At 38.8% G+C, this 17,585-nt stretch overlaps 1 protein-coding gene across 2 annotated transcripts in view; it reads right to left on the bottom strand.

The window, feature by feature from the left end:
- The window catches only part of LOC117224039 (Organic anion transporting polypeptide 30B), a 121,665-nt gene that overhangs the window by 15,241 nt on the left and 88,839 nt on the right, over positions 1-17,585 (bottom strand). The window contains exons 3-7 of one of the 2 annotated variants that reach the window (XM_076528685.1): positions 9,016-9,341; positions 4,913-5,113; positions 2,137-2,190; positions 1,490-1,595; positions 206-422 (exon numbers count right to left, since the gene is read on the bottom strand). In XM_076528685.1, the coding sequence (XP_076384800.1) occupies positions 206-422; positions 1,490-1,595; positions 2,137-2,190; positions 4,913-5,113; positions 9,016-9,224 (787 nt within the window). In that variant the 5' untranslated portion in view covers positions 9,225-9,341. The remainder of the gene's footprint in view (positions 1-205; positions 423-1,489; positions 1,596-2,136; positions 2,191-4,912; positions 5,114-9,015; positions 9,342-17,585) is intronic. The other variant, XM_076528686.1, reaches the window with a different exon arrangement.

The raw sequence follows: 17,585 nt of genomic DNA, 5'->3' as shown, positions 1-17,585 counted from the left end.
AACCCCGACCTATCGTCTCATCTTATCACATCAACAATTTATCGGAAACTATAAAAAGAAATTAATCATCAATCTTCAGTTCAGATAATCGAGGCTCCTCCGTATCTCTTTCACTTTCGTTCGCATTCATAATTTTCCTGCGGCACTGGGAACTAGTTTAATGGGATTAAGAGCGTCCGTGCGCGTCGATCAGTTCTCCTCTTACCAATCGCAATCCAAACTGGTATGTGTCGGCGGCTGCCGAGGTAGCTGACGAAGATGACGGTAATGACGTTCCCGATCTCGTAAGAGCTCGCGATGACGCCGGACAGACTGGACGGGATTTCGAACCTTTTCTCTATGGTTGTGATCACAGAATTTATGTAACCTGAACTAAGTGCCTGTTGCAACGTGACGAGAAACGATAGGAGGAACACAAACACCTGAAATCATCGAAAAACGCACCTTTGATCCCCTTGTCTTACCTGAGCCAGATATGTACAGTAAAATTAAATCTCTAATTGATGCTCAGCTTCGAAACAAAAATAGATCATTTGGAAAGAGGAGGTACGATTATTCCAGCCTTGCGGCTCGTCTTTATGATCGTTGACAATTCGTACCATAGATTGGAGAACATGCAAGGGTTACTATAAACTGCTGTAACTCTGCGAGAAAAAATCGCAGCCGAGTTTCTTTTTTTTTCAATTAAAGGGGAAAGATCGAACTTCGTTCTGCCGCGAACGGCATCTCGGAGAAAAATTGTCCAAAGTCCGTGCGATTCGTCGAACTCGACGATATGACGTATGACGTACGACGAACATGGCCTTGCATTTAAAGGGTTACAGTGGCGAGGTTGCGTGGAACTTAAAATACAGATACACTGTCCGAAAGTAGAGGTTTCGAGCTTTAATTTAAAAAAAGAGTCATCGTCCCGAGGTGATTTTTCACGGAGTTATCGTCGCTCGAAGTTGTCCTCTGTTAGAACTCGATATCTCGCTTCCGAGTACAGTAATGTCTCCCTAATTGACGCTCGGATTGCGCACAAAAGTAGACAATTTTGGAGGAGTAGATACGATTGTTCGAGCCTCGTGGCTCGTCTTTTATGGTTATCGATTGTCGACAACTGTAAAAACGAGCTGCAGCGCTCGGACAATCGTATCTCCTCTTCCCAAATTGTCCATTTTTGTGCACGATCCGAGCGTCAGTTAGGGAGACATTACTGCATCCTGCAGGTGCGCTGCGATACTGTCACGGGTATTATCGTCTTCCGCGATGGCTAAAATCCTTTCACGGAATGTCGACGGCTGCTTCAACGTCGTATCCTTTCGAACGATGACTCACGAAGGTTCATACAATAGTTAGATCCGCGTGCGCCGCGTTGCAGCGGAGCCGGCGGGGCTGCGGCGATCGATCGCGGCTTAAATAAATCCCCGAGTCCCGATCTGCCGGGATTTGGAAGAAGAAGTCGCCGAGATATAGGGGGAGAGAGGGGGGGAGAAGTTCGCGTTACCTTTATTCCGGCGAATCTCTGTATAAAGGCCGGTCTGCAGCTCAGGATCCCGCAGTCCTTCGAGTCCGGATTAAACGGCGGTGTCTGCGGCCTCTCCTTCTCCGTCCTGGATTCAACCGTGTCAATGAAAACACACAAGATCGTAACGTTCCCCGGTGCTGCACACGGGTTTATCGAGAATCGTCCCGGTCTCTTCGGATTCGCGGTTCAACGCGGACGCCGAAACGTTCGCAAAATTCGTCCGCTCGACGCTGGAACGCTCGCCGCCGTCGGAATTACTCGCGTTCGATTCTTTGAAATCCCGCGATCGATTCTTCGATCTTCTATTTCACGGTCTCTGGGATTATAAACGATCTTTTTTTTTTGGACGGGGTCGCGTTACCTAGTTCGATGGAATTTTGGCATCGTTGCGACGCGCGTCGGTCGCGTTCACAGGCGGTTCCAGCGTTCAGCATCGAGTTTTTTCGTTAGTTCGCGACTACTAAATTGCCGGACAGTATCGTTTATCTACGGAAGAGCTACGCTGATGAGAAATGTAGAACTTGTGCGAGAGAGAGAGAGAGAGAGAGAGAGAGAGAGCGTTTCGTGTTTTGCTTATGTTATTACACGGGTGTCGTCGCGTTAATTACACAAATCGAACAATTTACCTGTCCACCATGGAAGCACTGGGATTCCTGCTGTGACATTTGATGATAAAATCTCTGAAAAACGGCAAAAACGAGAAACAAGAAGCATGAATATCTCGTGCCATACGATGGTACGGTGGAGTGCGTGATGAGTTTTAGTAAACGAGATGCAGGTGAAAGAAGCTCGACGGTCCCCGACGCGTCGGGCCCCGCGTAACTCCGGCGAAGAATACATTTTTTAATCTCGCCGATCGAAGAATAAATTTTCTTCATTCTTTACGTGCCGATATTTGTCGTTCCGATGCTTATTTGCACACGCAAATGTACATATAAATATATTATTTATTTTAGATGTACTATTTATTTATTATTTATATTATCTAACATCTGAAAAAAGATTCAAGTAATTTGGTTCAATTTTGGAAAAATTATTAACCCTGTATTTGCTAAATAAACCATCCGAATTAAAGCATTGATAAATAATAAATAATAATATATATAAATATATTATATATTTCAAATATACTATTTATTTATTATTTACATTACCTAACATCTCAAAAATGATTCGAGTAATTTGGTTCAATTTTGGAGAAATTGTTAACCCTGTATTTGCTGAATAAACCATCCGGATTAAAGCATTGATATAAGTTATAAAAAATAGTATATATAAATATATTATATATTTTAAATATACTTTTTATTTATTATTTATACTATATTAATAGATAATAAATATTAAATACAATAAATATAAAATAGTAAATATAAAATAATAAATATTAAATATAATAAATATAAAATAATAAATATAAATATTGAATAATAGATATAGATATTATATATATAAATAATAAATAAATAAGACGATGAAACTTGAGCGCTAAGGAAAAACTTGAAACTGCACCCTCCAGCAAAAGACGTTCAATTTGTAGGACACCGCCGCGGCGGGGTCCGGGGCTAGGTATTGTAGAACACAGGCGTCCGCGCGTCTAATAATAAAGTTTACGCGCGGTGCTGTGTGAAATCATCGTACTTCTTTCACCTCGCGAGTACAAGAGATCCAGCGATCGAAGCGAAGCTTCGATCGGAAGGAGTGTCCGAAGTAGAAAAGCCGATGACGAGCTCGCGAGCCGCAATTACGGAACGAACTATTTCACCGGTGCGGCACGAAAAATAAATGTGTCACGGTCAGAGAACGCACGCCGCGCGGTGCGTGCTTTCACTCTCTCCACGTTTCGCAGCTGTTGTAATTCCCGTGGTGTTGGCCCGCGAAACATTTCTCCTGCGAATCCCAGAACGAGCGCCCGTGCCGGCGCGGGGCGCCCCGGGGTCGGTTCTCGCGCCGCCCCGTTCGATTTCGCAACACCCTTGGCGAACCGATCGCGTCCGCGGACAGAATGTATAGTTTTTCGTACGGCCACGAGACGCGAATCGGCTTTCTCTTCTTCATTTTTATGTACTACGCCCGGGGAGAGCTTAGAAGGAGCTGCGCGTGTGTGTGTGTGCTGGCCAAACGATGACGCAAGAGTGACGTGGGTGGTGTGGCCGCGGTTTTGTTAGTCGCGTAATGTGCGCTGCGTGTTTCCGACGACTTTTGCCCAGAAATTGGTAAAGCATTCGTGAGCGTGGGCGCGTCGCGGTTTTTTCTATTTTTTTTTGCCGGCGTTTTTCTATTTTTCTTTTTTCACGATGACGTTCATCGTCCGTGGAAATTCGAAGCTTCAAGCCGAATACACAGCAGTTTTTATACGCAAGGGTTGATTCACAAGTGGACAGCTTCGATGTTCAGCTAGCTCTTCGTGGAACAGGATTTTTGAGAGATCAGGGTGTCCCAAAATTATTCCTGAGGTTATTTCAAGTAACTTTTACCTTTGCGAAAACGCGATCCGCGGCTTCGTTTACGAGTTATCAACGAAAAACGTGGACCAATCGGAGAGCGAGCGTGACCGGGACTCCGCCCGTGCGGCCAATACCGCGACGCGGCGGCCGTATGGCGCAGCGGCAGTGGTCGCGAGGCCGGGGCGTCAGCCGTGCGCGATCTCTCATTGGACAGTGTCTTTCGTTGATAACTCGTAAACGATGCCACGGATTGCATTTTCGCTAAGGAAAAAGTTGCTTCGAATCACCTCAGGAACCCCTCGTTTCTTGAAGGCATCATAATTTTGGGATACCTTGCGCATACGAGATATGCCTGAATAATGAAGTTGAAAGGAAAAGGCATTTAAAGTATTATCATCCCGATAATAATTTGCTTTTCGAAGATAATGAAATATTATGTTCACTAAATTTTGTACAAATGTACATTGAATTCATCATTGTCCACATTTTGTAGATATTATGGACGGTAGCCTAGTTTTTGATAGACATACCACTATTTTATATTGTATATATTTAATATTATATATAATATATTATATGCATATATTTAATATATTATATAATAATATATAAATATATATTAATAATAATATAATATTTAAATAATAATATTATATAATAATATATAAATATATATTAATAATAATATAATATTTAAATAATAATATTATATAATAATATATAAATATATATTAATAATAATATAATATTTAAATAATAATATTATAAATTAAATATATATATATATATCAGCGTCCGGACTCCGATTTAAGGTTGAAGGTTTCCGGAAACCGATCTCTTTTTTTCTCGCTGGCTGAACATCGTTGCTCGACTGGTCCCAGCTTGTCTCATCTTGTCCCGGTTTGTCCCGGCCCGGGCGTATCCGGGATACCTCATAGACAGCAGGCACACTCACCTATGGTCCACGAGGCCAGAACTGGGATTCCTACTGTGACACCTGATGACGGTGTCGTGAGTCAGTCTGCTGCCGGTTGCCTGCAACGGGTCTGTGGCTTCGTCGGCGACCGTTCCCGCGGTCTCCGCGTACAGCCCCGTCATGGCGTACATGCTCTCGTTCCTTCGATGCCCGGCATGGTAATTGCTGCCAGACTCGGACCTGGAAGCGAACGATAGAACGGCGAAGGTCAGCGGGCAATTTGGAACCGATCCATTAGCTCCGCGCGGCTCGCCCCATCCACGGACCACCTCGACCCACCCCTCTCGCCCCTACGCGACCGCCCTCGCAGGACCACCCCCTCATTAGCCGGGAGCAATATGTATAAGTACATCCGATAATCGAATATACGGGCAGGATTAAAAGTATGCCGGGCGACCGGGCTCGGAATTAACAGCCGGATAATCCGCGTCGATGAACCGGCGACTCGGCTCCTCGACGTCGCCCGCCGAAAACTTTCGAGCTTTATCAAGGATTTACGCGGTCGTCCGTGTTTTCTGGCGAATAAGCGAAGCGTTGTCTTCTAATCGGTCGTAGCAATGAATTCTTGCCGATTTGTTCGATGAACGATATACATGATGTACGATTGGAAAAATGATATCCTTCTATTTCAATGAATTTGAAATAATTTGCAGACTGTGTACGGGGGGTAATGTCTCTCTAATTGACGCTTAGACTGTGCAGAAAAATGGACAATTTGGGAAGAGGAGATACGATTATTCGAGCCTTGTGGCTCGTTTTTTATAGTCGCCAATTGTCGACTTTTTATTATTTAAACAAGGCGCGAGGCTCGAATAATCGTGTCCTGTTCGCAAATTGTCCACTTTTGGGCGCAATCTGAGCGTCAGTCAGAGAGACATTACTGTACAGTGAATTCTCCCTAATTTTCCATCAGCTTGTAAGCAAAAGAGGACGATTTGGGAGGAGGAGATGCGATTATTCGAGCCTCGCGGCTTATTTGTATAGTCGTCAATTGTCGGCGATTATTAAAACGAGATGCGAGGCTCGAATAATCGTGTCTCCTGTTCGCAAATTGTCCACTTTTGGGCGCAATCTGAGCGTCAATTAGAGAGACATTACTGTACAGTCAATTCTCCCTAATTTTCCATCAGCTTATAAGCAAAAGAGGACAATTTAGGAGGACTATATAATAACTATAAATAATAATATAAAAATAACTATAAAAACGAGCCGCAAGGCTCGAATAATCGAATCTTCTCTTCCTAAATTCTCCATTTTTGGGCACAATTAGGAAGCGTCAATTATTTATCCAAGTACTTGGATATTACAGTAATGTCTCCCTAATTGTCGCCGAAATTGTGCACTAAAATAGACAATTTGGGAAGAAGAGACGCTATTATTCGAGCCTTGCGGCTCGTTTTTTATAATTACCGATTGTCAATAACTATAAAAACGAGCCGCAAGGCTCGAATAATCGTATCTCCTCTTTCCAAATTGTTCATTCTTTGTGCGCTAATTAGGAAGCGTCAATTAGGGAGACATTACTGTACTTGGATATTACTTGCTGGCAAAACAGAAAAATTTTAACGAATATCGTTAACCTCTTAACGCTTTATCCGCGATGTTAACCTCTTGACGTACCATTTATTTCGCAATTACTGCGATCAGAAATTGTTCGAACGCAACAATCCCTTAGAAGGGAAAGAAAATTGATGTTGTTGTGTGCGCCTAAATTTATTTAAATGCTTAAACGTCGATGACAAGGGATTAGAATTTTATTCCAGTTTTAAAGGATAGAATAACATTTATACTCTCGGATAAGTTATTATATAATATTATAAAATAATATAATACAACATAAAAATATTATATAATATTATAAAATAATATAATACAACATAAAAATATTATATAATATTATAAAAAAATATAATATAAAATAAAAATGTTATATATAGTCGTTCGGAAAGTTGTTTTGTTTCTCAAACAAATTTTCGTTTTGCAAGCTCGTTAAAGAAGCACGTGATTCAGCAAACGACGGGGCTTCTACGGGATAAGACTTTGAAAACACCAGAAAAATGTCGGAAGATTTTTGTTTTATTTGAAACGTTACCAAAAATCGTCTTTTATTTTCTCGTGAAAGAACGACACAACCTTCCGAACTACTATATATAATATTATATAACATTTCTATTTTATATTATATTATTTTATATTATTATATAATATTTTTATTTCGTATTATATTATTTTATAATATTATATAATAACTTATCCGAGAGTATAAATGTTATTCTGTCCACGACGAGTGAGACTCGTCAAAATACGGCAAGGGGTTAACTACATGTTTGTGACTTTCCCGCGTCCCATTGCGCCGATCAGAGATCAAAGTAAAAAAGAAAAGAAACGAAATAATGGCATTGAATTAGGTATGAAGAGGCGGGCAAGAGCGTATCGCCGGTCGCTTCTGAGACAGAAGGAGGAGGAGGTGGGGGAGGGGGAGAAGCGGTGCCGAGAAAACGATGACTCTAATTTCATTCGAGGAATCAGCACTCTCTTTCTCGGCCCGGTGGCCGAGCACGGGGAGACGTAATAAAATACGAATGCCATGGGACAGGAAGTTTGTTACGTCGTTGCGAACGCAATTTCTTGGTTGCCCGTCTCGTTAACGAAGAAGGGAGAAGACAAACAGAATCCTGGAAGCCCCTGAACGTCGGAACCTGTACTTACCTAAACATTACACGTAGAGAACCCCACCCTCCCTCCGCCGGCCCGACAGGCCGAAGGATCATATTACTTCGCGAGGTAACAAGAGCCTTCCTTCCCGTGTTATTTGAATTTTTCCGCCACCCCTGCGTGGAACCACCGCGTTCGCGGAACGCCACCCCCGCGCGCGGACGGCGTCTCGAAACACTGTGAAATTGCGCGCGCGCGTGCGTCCGTGTCGGCGATCTTTCGCCGGCGTTCGAATATCAACAATTTCGCGGTCGCCGTTTCACGGTTATAATACGCGAACCGTTATCTTGTCCCGCGATTTATATCTGGTTCGGCTGAATCGATTGCTCGCGGCGCGAACGCCAGCTGCCGTTTCGTTCTCGTCGCGAGAAGTCTAGACGGAATCAAATATAAATTAAACGAGTGAGATCGAGCGCTGGTTTTATTCGTAAATAAATTCTAAAAGATCTGGAAAATTTAAAGGATCCTTGAATGTATTTATATGATATTATATAATGTTTTTGTTTGCGTTATATTATTTTGCAACGTTATATAATGTTATATATTTTTATTTTATATTATACTATTTTATAATGTTATGTAATATTTTTATTTTATATTACATTATTTTATAACATTATATAATATTTTTATTTTGTATTATTATTATTTTATAATATTATATAACATTTTTATTTTGTATTATATTATTTTATAGTATTATATAATACTGTGTAATATTTTTATTTTATATTATATTATTTTATAACGTTATATAATATTATAAAATAATATAATACAAAATAAAAATATATGTAATATTAAATATTATATAATAATTGTACTATATAATTATATAATATTATGTAGTATTATAAAATAATATAATATAATTAATATTATATAATCATATAATTATATAGTACAATTATCCGTGAAAATAAAAAGGCCTGAAAGATTTACGAATGAAATTTAATGTGAGATTTAAACGATTTTAACATTTACCGGCGACTATGAAATCGACGCGCGGGGTATAATGATCGCACCCCCTCTTCCCAAGTCGTCCATTTTCCTTCAGAAGCCGGGGACCAATTTCGGATAATTCGCTGTAGGCCGGACTCGTCGAAACGTCCGGCGGAATTCGAACGTTCTCGCGTGTCGCGTCGCGGACGCAGAAACAGCGAAAGAAAGGATCGCGAAGGGGCGCGGAGGGGGTTAAGCGGGGACATCCTGTGGGGAAGCTGTGTTCCGAGGCGTTGTTCGCGGACAAAGAGGGCTGCGGGCCCTCTTTGAGTCAAAGAGGGCGGAAAAGTAAGGGCGGCGGGCGGCGGGCGGCCGTGTAAGAAATTCCGTTCGCGGGGGCGGCTCGTAGAGGCCGAGAAAACCACCTTTTGTGCCCGAAACCGCCGCCGCTCTCGTTCCTCTTGTGGCCACTTTCGGATCGTTTGTGGCCAAAGGCACTGGATATGCTCTCGGCCCGTTTGTGACCGCTCTCCGAGCGTTTGTGGCCGATGAAACCGCCGCCGGACTCGGTGCGCTTGTGGGCGAACATGCTCGAACTCGAGCCGTTCCTCTTGTGCCCGCTGGTGGACGCCATTTTCTTCGTCCGGCCCGGCCCGACTCGGTTTGCGCGCGACTTCCGCTGCTTCCCTCCTACGAAGCTCGCTGAATTACGGCTTTACCGGCGACATTTTTGCCTCCGTGCTTCCGTTCCCTGCGAACAGAAACAAGAAATCCCGTGTTAATCGTCTTCGTCTGCGTTTCGTTTCGTAGAATGTCTAGGGGATCCGATTCACCCGGTGACCCGCGACCCCTTTCGCGGCCATGTTTCACTGGAACCCTGAACCGGAGTTCGGCGTTGCTCGGATAAATGTTTATCAAAGACGATTGCTTGAACGAATTCCGTTCGGTCGAATATTTTATTCGTTGTAAATTATTCTATTTATTCGAGTAATTCATTATTCGAATGATTCGGAAAAATAATATGGAAGAAGTCGATAAATATTTTATATTGTGTAATATTGAAAAAATTCTTTATATTATATTATATTGAAAAGAATTCTTTATGCTATAATATACTGAAAAAGCACTTTATATTCTATTATATTGAAAAGAATTCTTTATACTATAATATATTGAAAAAGCACTTTATATTCTATTATATTGAAAAGAATTCTTTATGCTATAATATATTGAAAAAGCACTTTATATTCTATTATATTGAAAAGAATTCTTTATGCTATAATATATTGAAAAAAGCACTTTATATTCTATTATATTGAAAAGAATTCTTTATGCTATAATATATTGAAAAAAGCACTTTATATTCTATTATATTGAAAAGAATTCTTTATACTATTATATAATATATTGAAAAAGCACTTTATATTCTATTATATTGAAAAGAATTCTTTATGCTATAATATATTGAAAAAAGCACTTTATATTCTATTATATTGAAAAGAATTCTTTATGCTATAATATATTGAAAAGAATTCTTTATACTATAATATATTGAAAAAGCACTTTAAATTCTATTATATTGAAAAGAATTCTTTATACTATAATATATTGAAAAACGCTTTATATTCTATTATATTGAAAAGAATTCTTTATGCTATAATATATTGAAAAAAGCACTTTTTAGATGATAGAGTGACTAGTGGACACCGACTGAAATGTTCTATTTTTAATTTCACCAATTTTCGGAGCGACCGAAAGAAGATAAAAAGAGTATCCTCGTTTTTTAAACTCTTTTAATCCCGAGCCTGAAAGTTGATAATGAAAAAAGAAGACTGCGTTTTGTAGGTCCCGGTGGCTTGTGTGCGTTCTGAAAATTCCATCGATAATCCTCCGGCAAATATTTAACGTCCTCCTATCATTATCGCACATTTTGCACCGACGCTCCCCCGCCATCCTTCATCCAATATCTGTTGAATCGCATGAAACATTGATGCCAGGATTGCGGAGCGAACAAAGTGACTCGATATTATTACATGTACGTGTATGAACGTTAGAAAAGCGTATTTACCCAGTTTTACGTTGCCCCTTATTGGAGCACATGCGTTAATGAATCGACGAACCGAATGTACATCGACGACTTCAATAAATGTAAACAGCAGGAGAATCTGCGACATTATCTATTCGGTTTTTTTCTTAACTCTTTTAGCCGACGCAATCTTTGAGAAGTGTGTAAATTGCTGTAATTATATTGTATATGATTTTTTTGGTATTTCGTTTAAATACCACACTTTTATAAAATATATGATTTAACAAGCAATATCAAATTATGTATATAAAATATATATATATATATATAATACAATATAAGTACTTATATTACAAAATATGTACAATATAATACAATATAAATACTTATATTATAAAATATATACAATATAATATAATATAAGTACTTATATTTTAAAATATATACAATATAATATAATATAAGTACTTATATTATAAAATATATACAATATAATATAATATAATATAAGTACTTATATTATAAAATATATACAATATAATATAATATAAGTACTTATATTATAAAATATATCCAATATAATATAATATAAGTATTTATATTATAAAATATATACAGTATAATATAATATATGTATTTATATTTTAAAATATATACAATATAATATAATATAAGTACTTGTATTATAAAATATATACAATATAATATAATATAAGTATTTATATTATAAAATATATACAATATAATATAATGTATATGATATATAGTATAAATATGTATAAAATATCTGCTTAACTAGTCAGCCGTTCTCGACGAGTATACTCGTCGCGTACGTGTGTTTCTCAATTAATGCGTGTACCGTTGTTCGGCAGCAATTTAAAAACAAAACTGTTGCTCGCGCTCGCCGAGCGTGATCGCAACGACGCGACGGTACCAATTGTTTTCCGCGTGTTCCCCAGTCGATTGCAATTATCATGCGGCCGATGATAAAGTTCCACGGAACGGACAAACAAACGGCGTCACGGGAGAGGGGCAGATACAGTTATCCCCCTCTGTTCCTAACGAAGACGACAGCGATTCCGCTCCGGAGCGCTCGAACCCGCGCTGCTGAACGGCCCTGACCTTACGGAAGCCGGTTCGTTGAACTGTTCAACAGAGAGTTGTCAATTGGACGCACGATTGCATCAAACGTGCTGTCGTCACGCGGATTTGCTTTTTTTCAACGGGGCGAGAGCGGGTGTTCGAGTTCCCGTCGTCCCTTGACACGTTCGCTTTATCGAGTGCCTTCGAGTTCACTCGAAACTCGAAACTCCATATCGCGTTCCACGCGTTCCGGTTTTCTGTACCGGAGAAAACCGAGGTCGCTCTTTCCCACTTTTTCCTCCGCCATTTTCTCTCGCTCCGTCTTCGCCCTTGAGTCCGGACACGTTCCTTTGAAATTAACGCGTCCCCCGCGCCTTTCCGCGCGCGGACGACCGTTTCCGCGCGGGGACGCGACGGCTCTCAGATTTCAATGAAATTCGTCCGAAACGCCTTCTTCTTGCACGCCAACAACAATTCGCAGAAATTTCCTCGCAATTTTGCAGAACGTTTCTGAGAACGAAAGGGAATTTAGTTTTCGAGCAATTGAACAGCTTTGACCGCCGCGCCAAGAAGCTTGGAAGTCTCATAAAATCAGAGAATTTTATCGAATTAAAATATATTAAAAAATATATTATATATAATGTGGCAAAAATCGACTTTTAAATTTGTCGAGAAAAAATTATGTCGGCCATATACGGTAATGTCTCCCTTACTGACGCTCAGATTGTGCAGAAAAATGGACAATTCGGGAAGAGGAGACACGATTGTTCGAGCCTTGCAGCTCGTTTCTATGGTCGTTGACAATTCGTGCCATAGATTGGAGAACATGCAAGGGTTACTATAAACTGCTGTAACTTTGCGAGAAAAAATCGCAGCCGAGTTTCTTTTTTTTTAAATTAAAGGGGAAAGATCGAACTTCGTTCTGCCGCGAACGGCATCTCGGAGAAAAATTGTCCAAAGTCCGTGCGATTCGTCGAACTCGACGATATGACGTATGACGTACGACGAACATGGCCTTGCATTTAAAGGGTTACAGTGGCGAAGTTGCGTGAAACTTAAAATCCAGATACACTGTCCGAAAGTAGAGGTTTCGAGCTTTGATTTAAAAAAAGAGTCATCGTCCCGAGGTGATTTTTCACGGAGTTATCGTCGCTCGAAGTTGTCCTTTGTTAGAACTCGACATCTCGCTTCCGAGTACAGTAATGTCTCCCTAATTGACGCTCGGATTGTGCACAAAAGTAGACAATTTTGGAGGAGGAGATACGATTGTTCGAGCCTTGTGGCTCGTCTTTTATGGTTATCGATTGCCAACAATTATAAAAACGAGCTTCAAAGCTCGAACAATCGTATCTCCTCTTCCCAAATTGTCCATTTTCGTGCGCAATCTCAGCGTCAATTAGAGAGACATTACTGTATGACCGACGCGGCGGTCGCAGCGTGTTGCACAAGATTCGATTCTTTATCGGCGAACATTTTGGAAACGCTCGAAATACCGAGAAACGACGTCTAATCTTAGAGGCTGTACATCCAGCATACTAAAACGTGTTGCGAGATTTTATTATAGTATATAAACTGGAACGTGTTGGGGCCAGGAACGAAGCGGTAAAAGTGGTGTATGCGTCAGGAATCTCGCAGGTTCGGCACGTGGGAAATTCAAGATGATACGGAATTTATTCGGTGGAAATTATGGCCGTATCAATTTCACGGGGAACGGTATCTTTGACGCGCGGCGATGATTCCATTTCCAGTCGTCGACTTGACTTTCGTTTTACTTTCTTATTTTAGGCGGTAATTTCTTCGATGCGTTTACTCTAAGCATACAGCGCGGTCCGTCTCTATCTCTCCTCCGGTCCTCCGGATCTCGGTTAAAAGAGCTGCCTTCAATTAGTCGAAAATCAAAATTTGCTGTTCCGATTGCTAGAAGCGGCCGGTTAAGCGTAATTCGTTTGATGAAATCGACGACAACGCGACGATGTTTTCTTAACCCTTCGATCGACACGCTGATGTAAAAGTTGCATTTCTTTATTGTCCATGTTTTTATTAGTTCATGCGCTAGCCAAGAATAGAACGCGATGAATCATTTGTTTAGAATTAGAGAACGCAACTTCTTGCACTTTTTATTTAGAGTTTACGGAGAGTTCATCGCTTTTTTTTGGGTCCATAGAATTTGTGTTGGCGATGTTTCTTTTTTATAAATACGTGAATTATAAAATATTCAATATTGAATATTCAATATATAAATATTCAATTAATGCATTGACTTCACTAAATTTAAATGTAACTGTTCGTTTCGTAATCAATCTTTCTGAAATAGTGAAAATTAATACAATTATTCTTATAATTATAATATAATCATAATTATATTTTATATATTATATAATATATTATAATGTAATTATTATTCTTACAATTATATTTTATATATTATATAAATATATAATATAATATATTATTATATAATTATAAATGTATTATAATTATATATTTTCGTTTTGTAATCAATCTTTCTGAAATAGTGAAAATTAACAAAATTATTCTTATAATTATAATATAATCATAATTATGTTTTATATATTATATAATATATTATAATGTAATCATTGTTCTTACTATTATATTTTATATATTATGTAATATATTATAATGTAATTATTATTCTTACAATTATATTTTATATATTATATAAATATATAATATAATATATTATTATATAATTATAATACATTTATAATTCTTACAACTATATTTCATACATCATACAATATATATGTATATATATATATATTATAATATAATTATAATTCTTATAATTATATTTTATACATGTATTATATAATATGTTATAATATAATTATATTATTTTTATAGAACAATCCTAACGAAATTTACGACCCAACCGATGAGGTACTGTTTCAAATTTTCGGAACTGCGACCGCGACGTTTCTCCTTGTGAAATGTCCCCGAGCCGCAGAAATTGTCCCAAAGCCACAGGTGTCCCGATCCACACACCGGTGTGTCATCGACACGTAGAGGATATCCTAAGGTTCCGATAAGAAAAACTGTGTCAGCCGCAGAGATAGCTGGCGTCCGAAATGATCTCGCCTCGTGTCGCGGAAGTTGGCCGCGCGGGCCCGCCCCGCCCCCCGTCCGGAACTTTAATTGGCGCCGGATTAATTAATGCACCGTCGCGAGCCCGGCTAACGCGGCCGTCGCGACGGGGACGAAGCCGCGTTTATGTAACGCGTTAATTGCGCAACTTGATTCGAAACTTTCGTCGCGGTGGTCCGCGCGGTGTCTTGCGACAAAGGCTCGAGATTTCGTGCGATGCTCGGGCCCCGAACGAAACTCTCTCCCTTACCCTCTCTCGCTATTTCTCTCGCGAAAGGCGAAGGTAATAATAGGTAATGATACCGTCAGCAGCCGAACGAGCCGCGTTCAGAGCTCGGTCAGACTTATAGAGAAAATATTTCGGTTGTTAGTTTCAGTAATAAATTGTTTATAATTCCGATAAAATGGTATCTCAAGCGATTTAGTAAAATCAGAATATTTCATTCGACGATAATAAATTAACACGTTCCCTGCCGCGTGGGGCGTATACGCCCTACGCTGAACTTTCCGTTCAAGCCATTTGGTATTATCATTGTAAAATGAAGAATTTTTTAAAAATTCATTATGCAGTCAATTATGGACATCTTAATACTATTGCTGATGCCCTCATTTAATCGTGGGGCGTATACGCCCCACGCGGCGTGATGGGCAATTTTTCTTTACTGTAACTTGTTTTAACTGCATTTCTCTTATTCCGATCAGTCATTTATTCGCGTGTCGTTGACACAATACTTACTGCTTCACTGAAGCTGGGATTGATTTATAGTTCTATAGTACTGTAAAAGTTGTAACATTCTGCGATAGTTGTGTGGATAAACCACACTTATGTTTGCCATGTTTTAACAAAGTTCATCGTAACATCCCTTTGTAATCGCATACAAACTTGAATTTAACTAAAATGTTATATTTTAAACTAATATAGGCATGATAAAAAAAATTATATGTGAGGATGCAACTCGCTTGGCATAATAATGATCAGCCAGGTATTTGTTAAAGTAATTCCTAGAAAAATAAATTTATTGGTTTGCTGTGTTATGCATGTTAAACTATACAACCTTTCCTTGATAATTATGATTTTTGCACTATTTTAATTATTGTAAAGCATACGCCAGAAACAAAATAATACAAATGTAAAGCGTGGGGCGCATACGCCCCACGCGGCTTGAACGGAAAGTCTTCGAAAAACGGTCTGGCAGGGAACGTGTTAAACAGATAAAATATTCCGAATTATGGCACAAATATTTGCCGTGCTTTCGTCAAATCAAATGCTAGTTCAAATGTTATCTTGAAAATGTTTTACAGCGTATCAGAATATTTGATTTTTGAGGGTACGTTCTTTCGAACAAATAAAGTATTTTGTTTTCAAAAGCACTTTTCCTCTTCGAACATATAAAAATAAAATAATTAGAGGAAAAGAATAAAAGGAATATTAAAGAATAAAAATATCTCGTTCTTATTACAAATTAAATATTTTATCTTTAAAGTTACATACTCTTTCGAACAAATAAAATATTTTATTCTCAAAGTTACGTACTCTTTTGAATAAATAAAATATTTTACTTTCAAAGGTACATACTTTCGAATAAATTAAATACTTTATCTTTTTAAAGTTACATACTCTTTCGAACGAATCAAATATTTTATATTTAAAAATATCTGTCTTTTGAAGAAGTAAAACATTTAATTTTTGAGGGCACATTCTCTCGAACAAATCCAACAATTTATGCTGAAAAGTACATTCATTCGAACGTACGAAAATATTTTGAAATATCTGCATGATCTAAAATAAAATCTCTAATTACGATTTGTCATTTAAAACACTATTTTTTCTCAGCTCTAACCAAATCTAGCCGCGCGTAGAGAGCCGCGTCTTGCAAAATTTGCGTGGAATGATTTGTCTCCGCGCATGGAACGAGGAAACAGAAGCTACAATTCTTCCGTCGACGCTAATTGCTGGCATCCTGTTGACTTTAATCAGCGGTGCTCGGTATGAACGTTCGGGAAGAACGCCGCGACGTTCTCATAATTTTCGTACGTCGTGTACGAACGCAAGCGTTGCCTAATTTCGAAGAAGTTTCGAAACGGCGATCGTTCGATTCTTCGTCCATCACTTTAGCGGAGGGTATAATTATTTATTGTCGATCTCGTCGGATCGTTTGTCAAGCTGCGAAATACTGCAGCACGTTCGATAATAATCTGAATCTGACCGAATCGCGAAAAATAAGGACGCAACGATGCCGCGTATTTACGAAGCATGACGCACATTATTGTGCGCACGATGCAGTAATAAAAATCGGTGTTTTTGCCGAGCAATTATTTGTTTTTCTCTCCTCGCTTTCGCGGACTAGTGGACTATCAATTTCATGGGCTCGCGATAAACGCGGATGAATTGTTGCATTAGAAACGAATAAATGTTGCAACAAAATTGCGGAGAACGCGAGTATCTGTGCTGCAACTAGAATTGCGCGTCATTCGAATTCTTTCGAATAGGTATTTCTATGAAATAATTGTTCGAACGAATTCTTTTCAGTCGAACATTTTATTCGAATAAGAATTACTCGTTCTAGCCAAAAGGAAGAAACTTTTTCGCGCAGCTGTACAAGAAAAGCGAATTGTAAAAATTAACAGAGAAGAAATTGATTGTTGAACTATGGAATGTTCTATAATTTTGATTCGAATCAATTCTTATTCCAATAACAGATAAATTTTTATTCGTGTAACAGATAAATTCTTATTCGAATAAAAAATAGATTCTTATTCGAATAACAAATAAATTCT

This window comes from Megalopta genalis, chromosome 2 (assembly GCF_051020955.1).
Source record: "Megalopta genalis isolate 19385.01 chromosome 2, iyMegGena1_principal, whole genome shotgun sequence".
Classification (NCBI taxonomy): domain Eukaryota; kingdom Metazoa; phylum Arthropoda; class Insecta; order Hymenoptera; family Halictidae; genus Megalopta; species Megalopta genalis.
The sequence above is the reverse complement of the archived record's forward strand: the minus strand, read 5'-3'. Positions and strand labels throughout refer to the sequence as shown.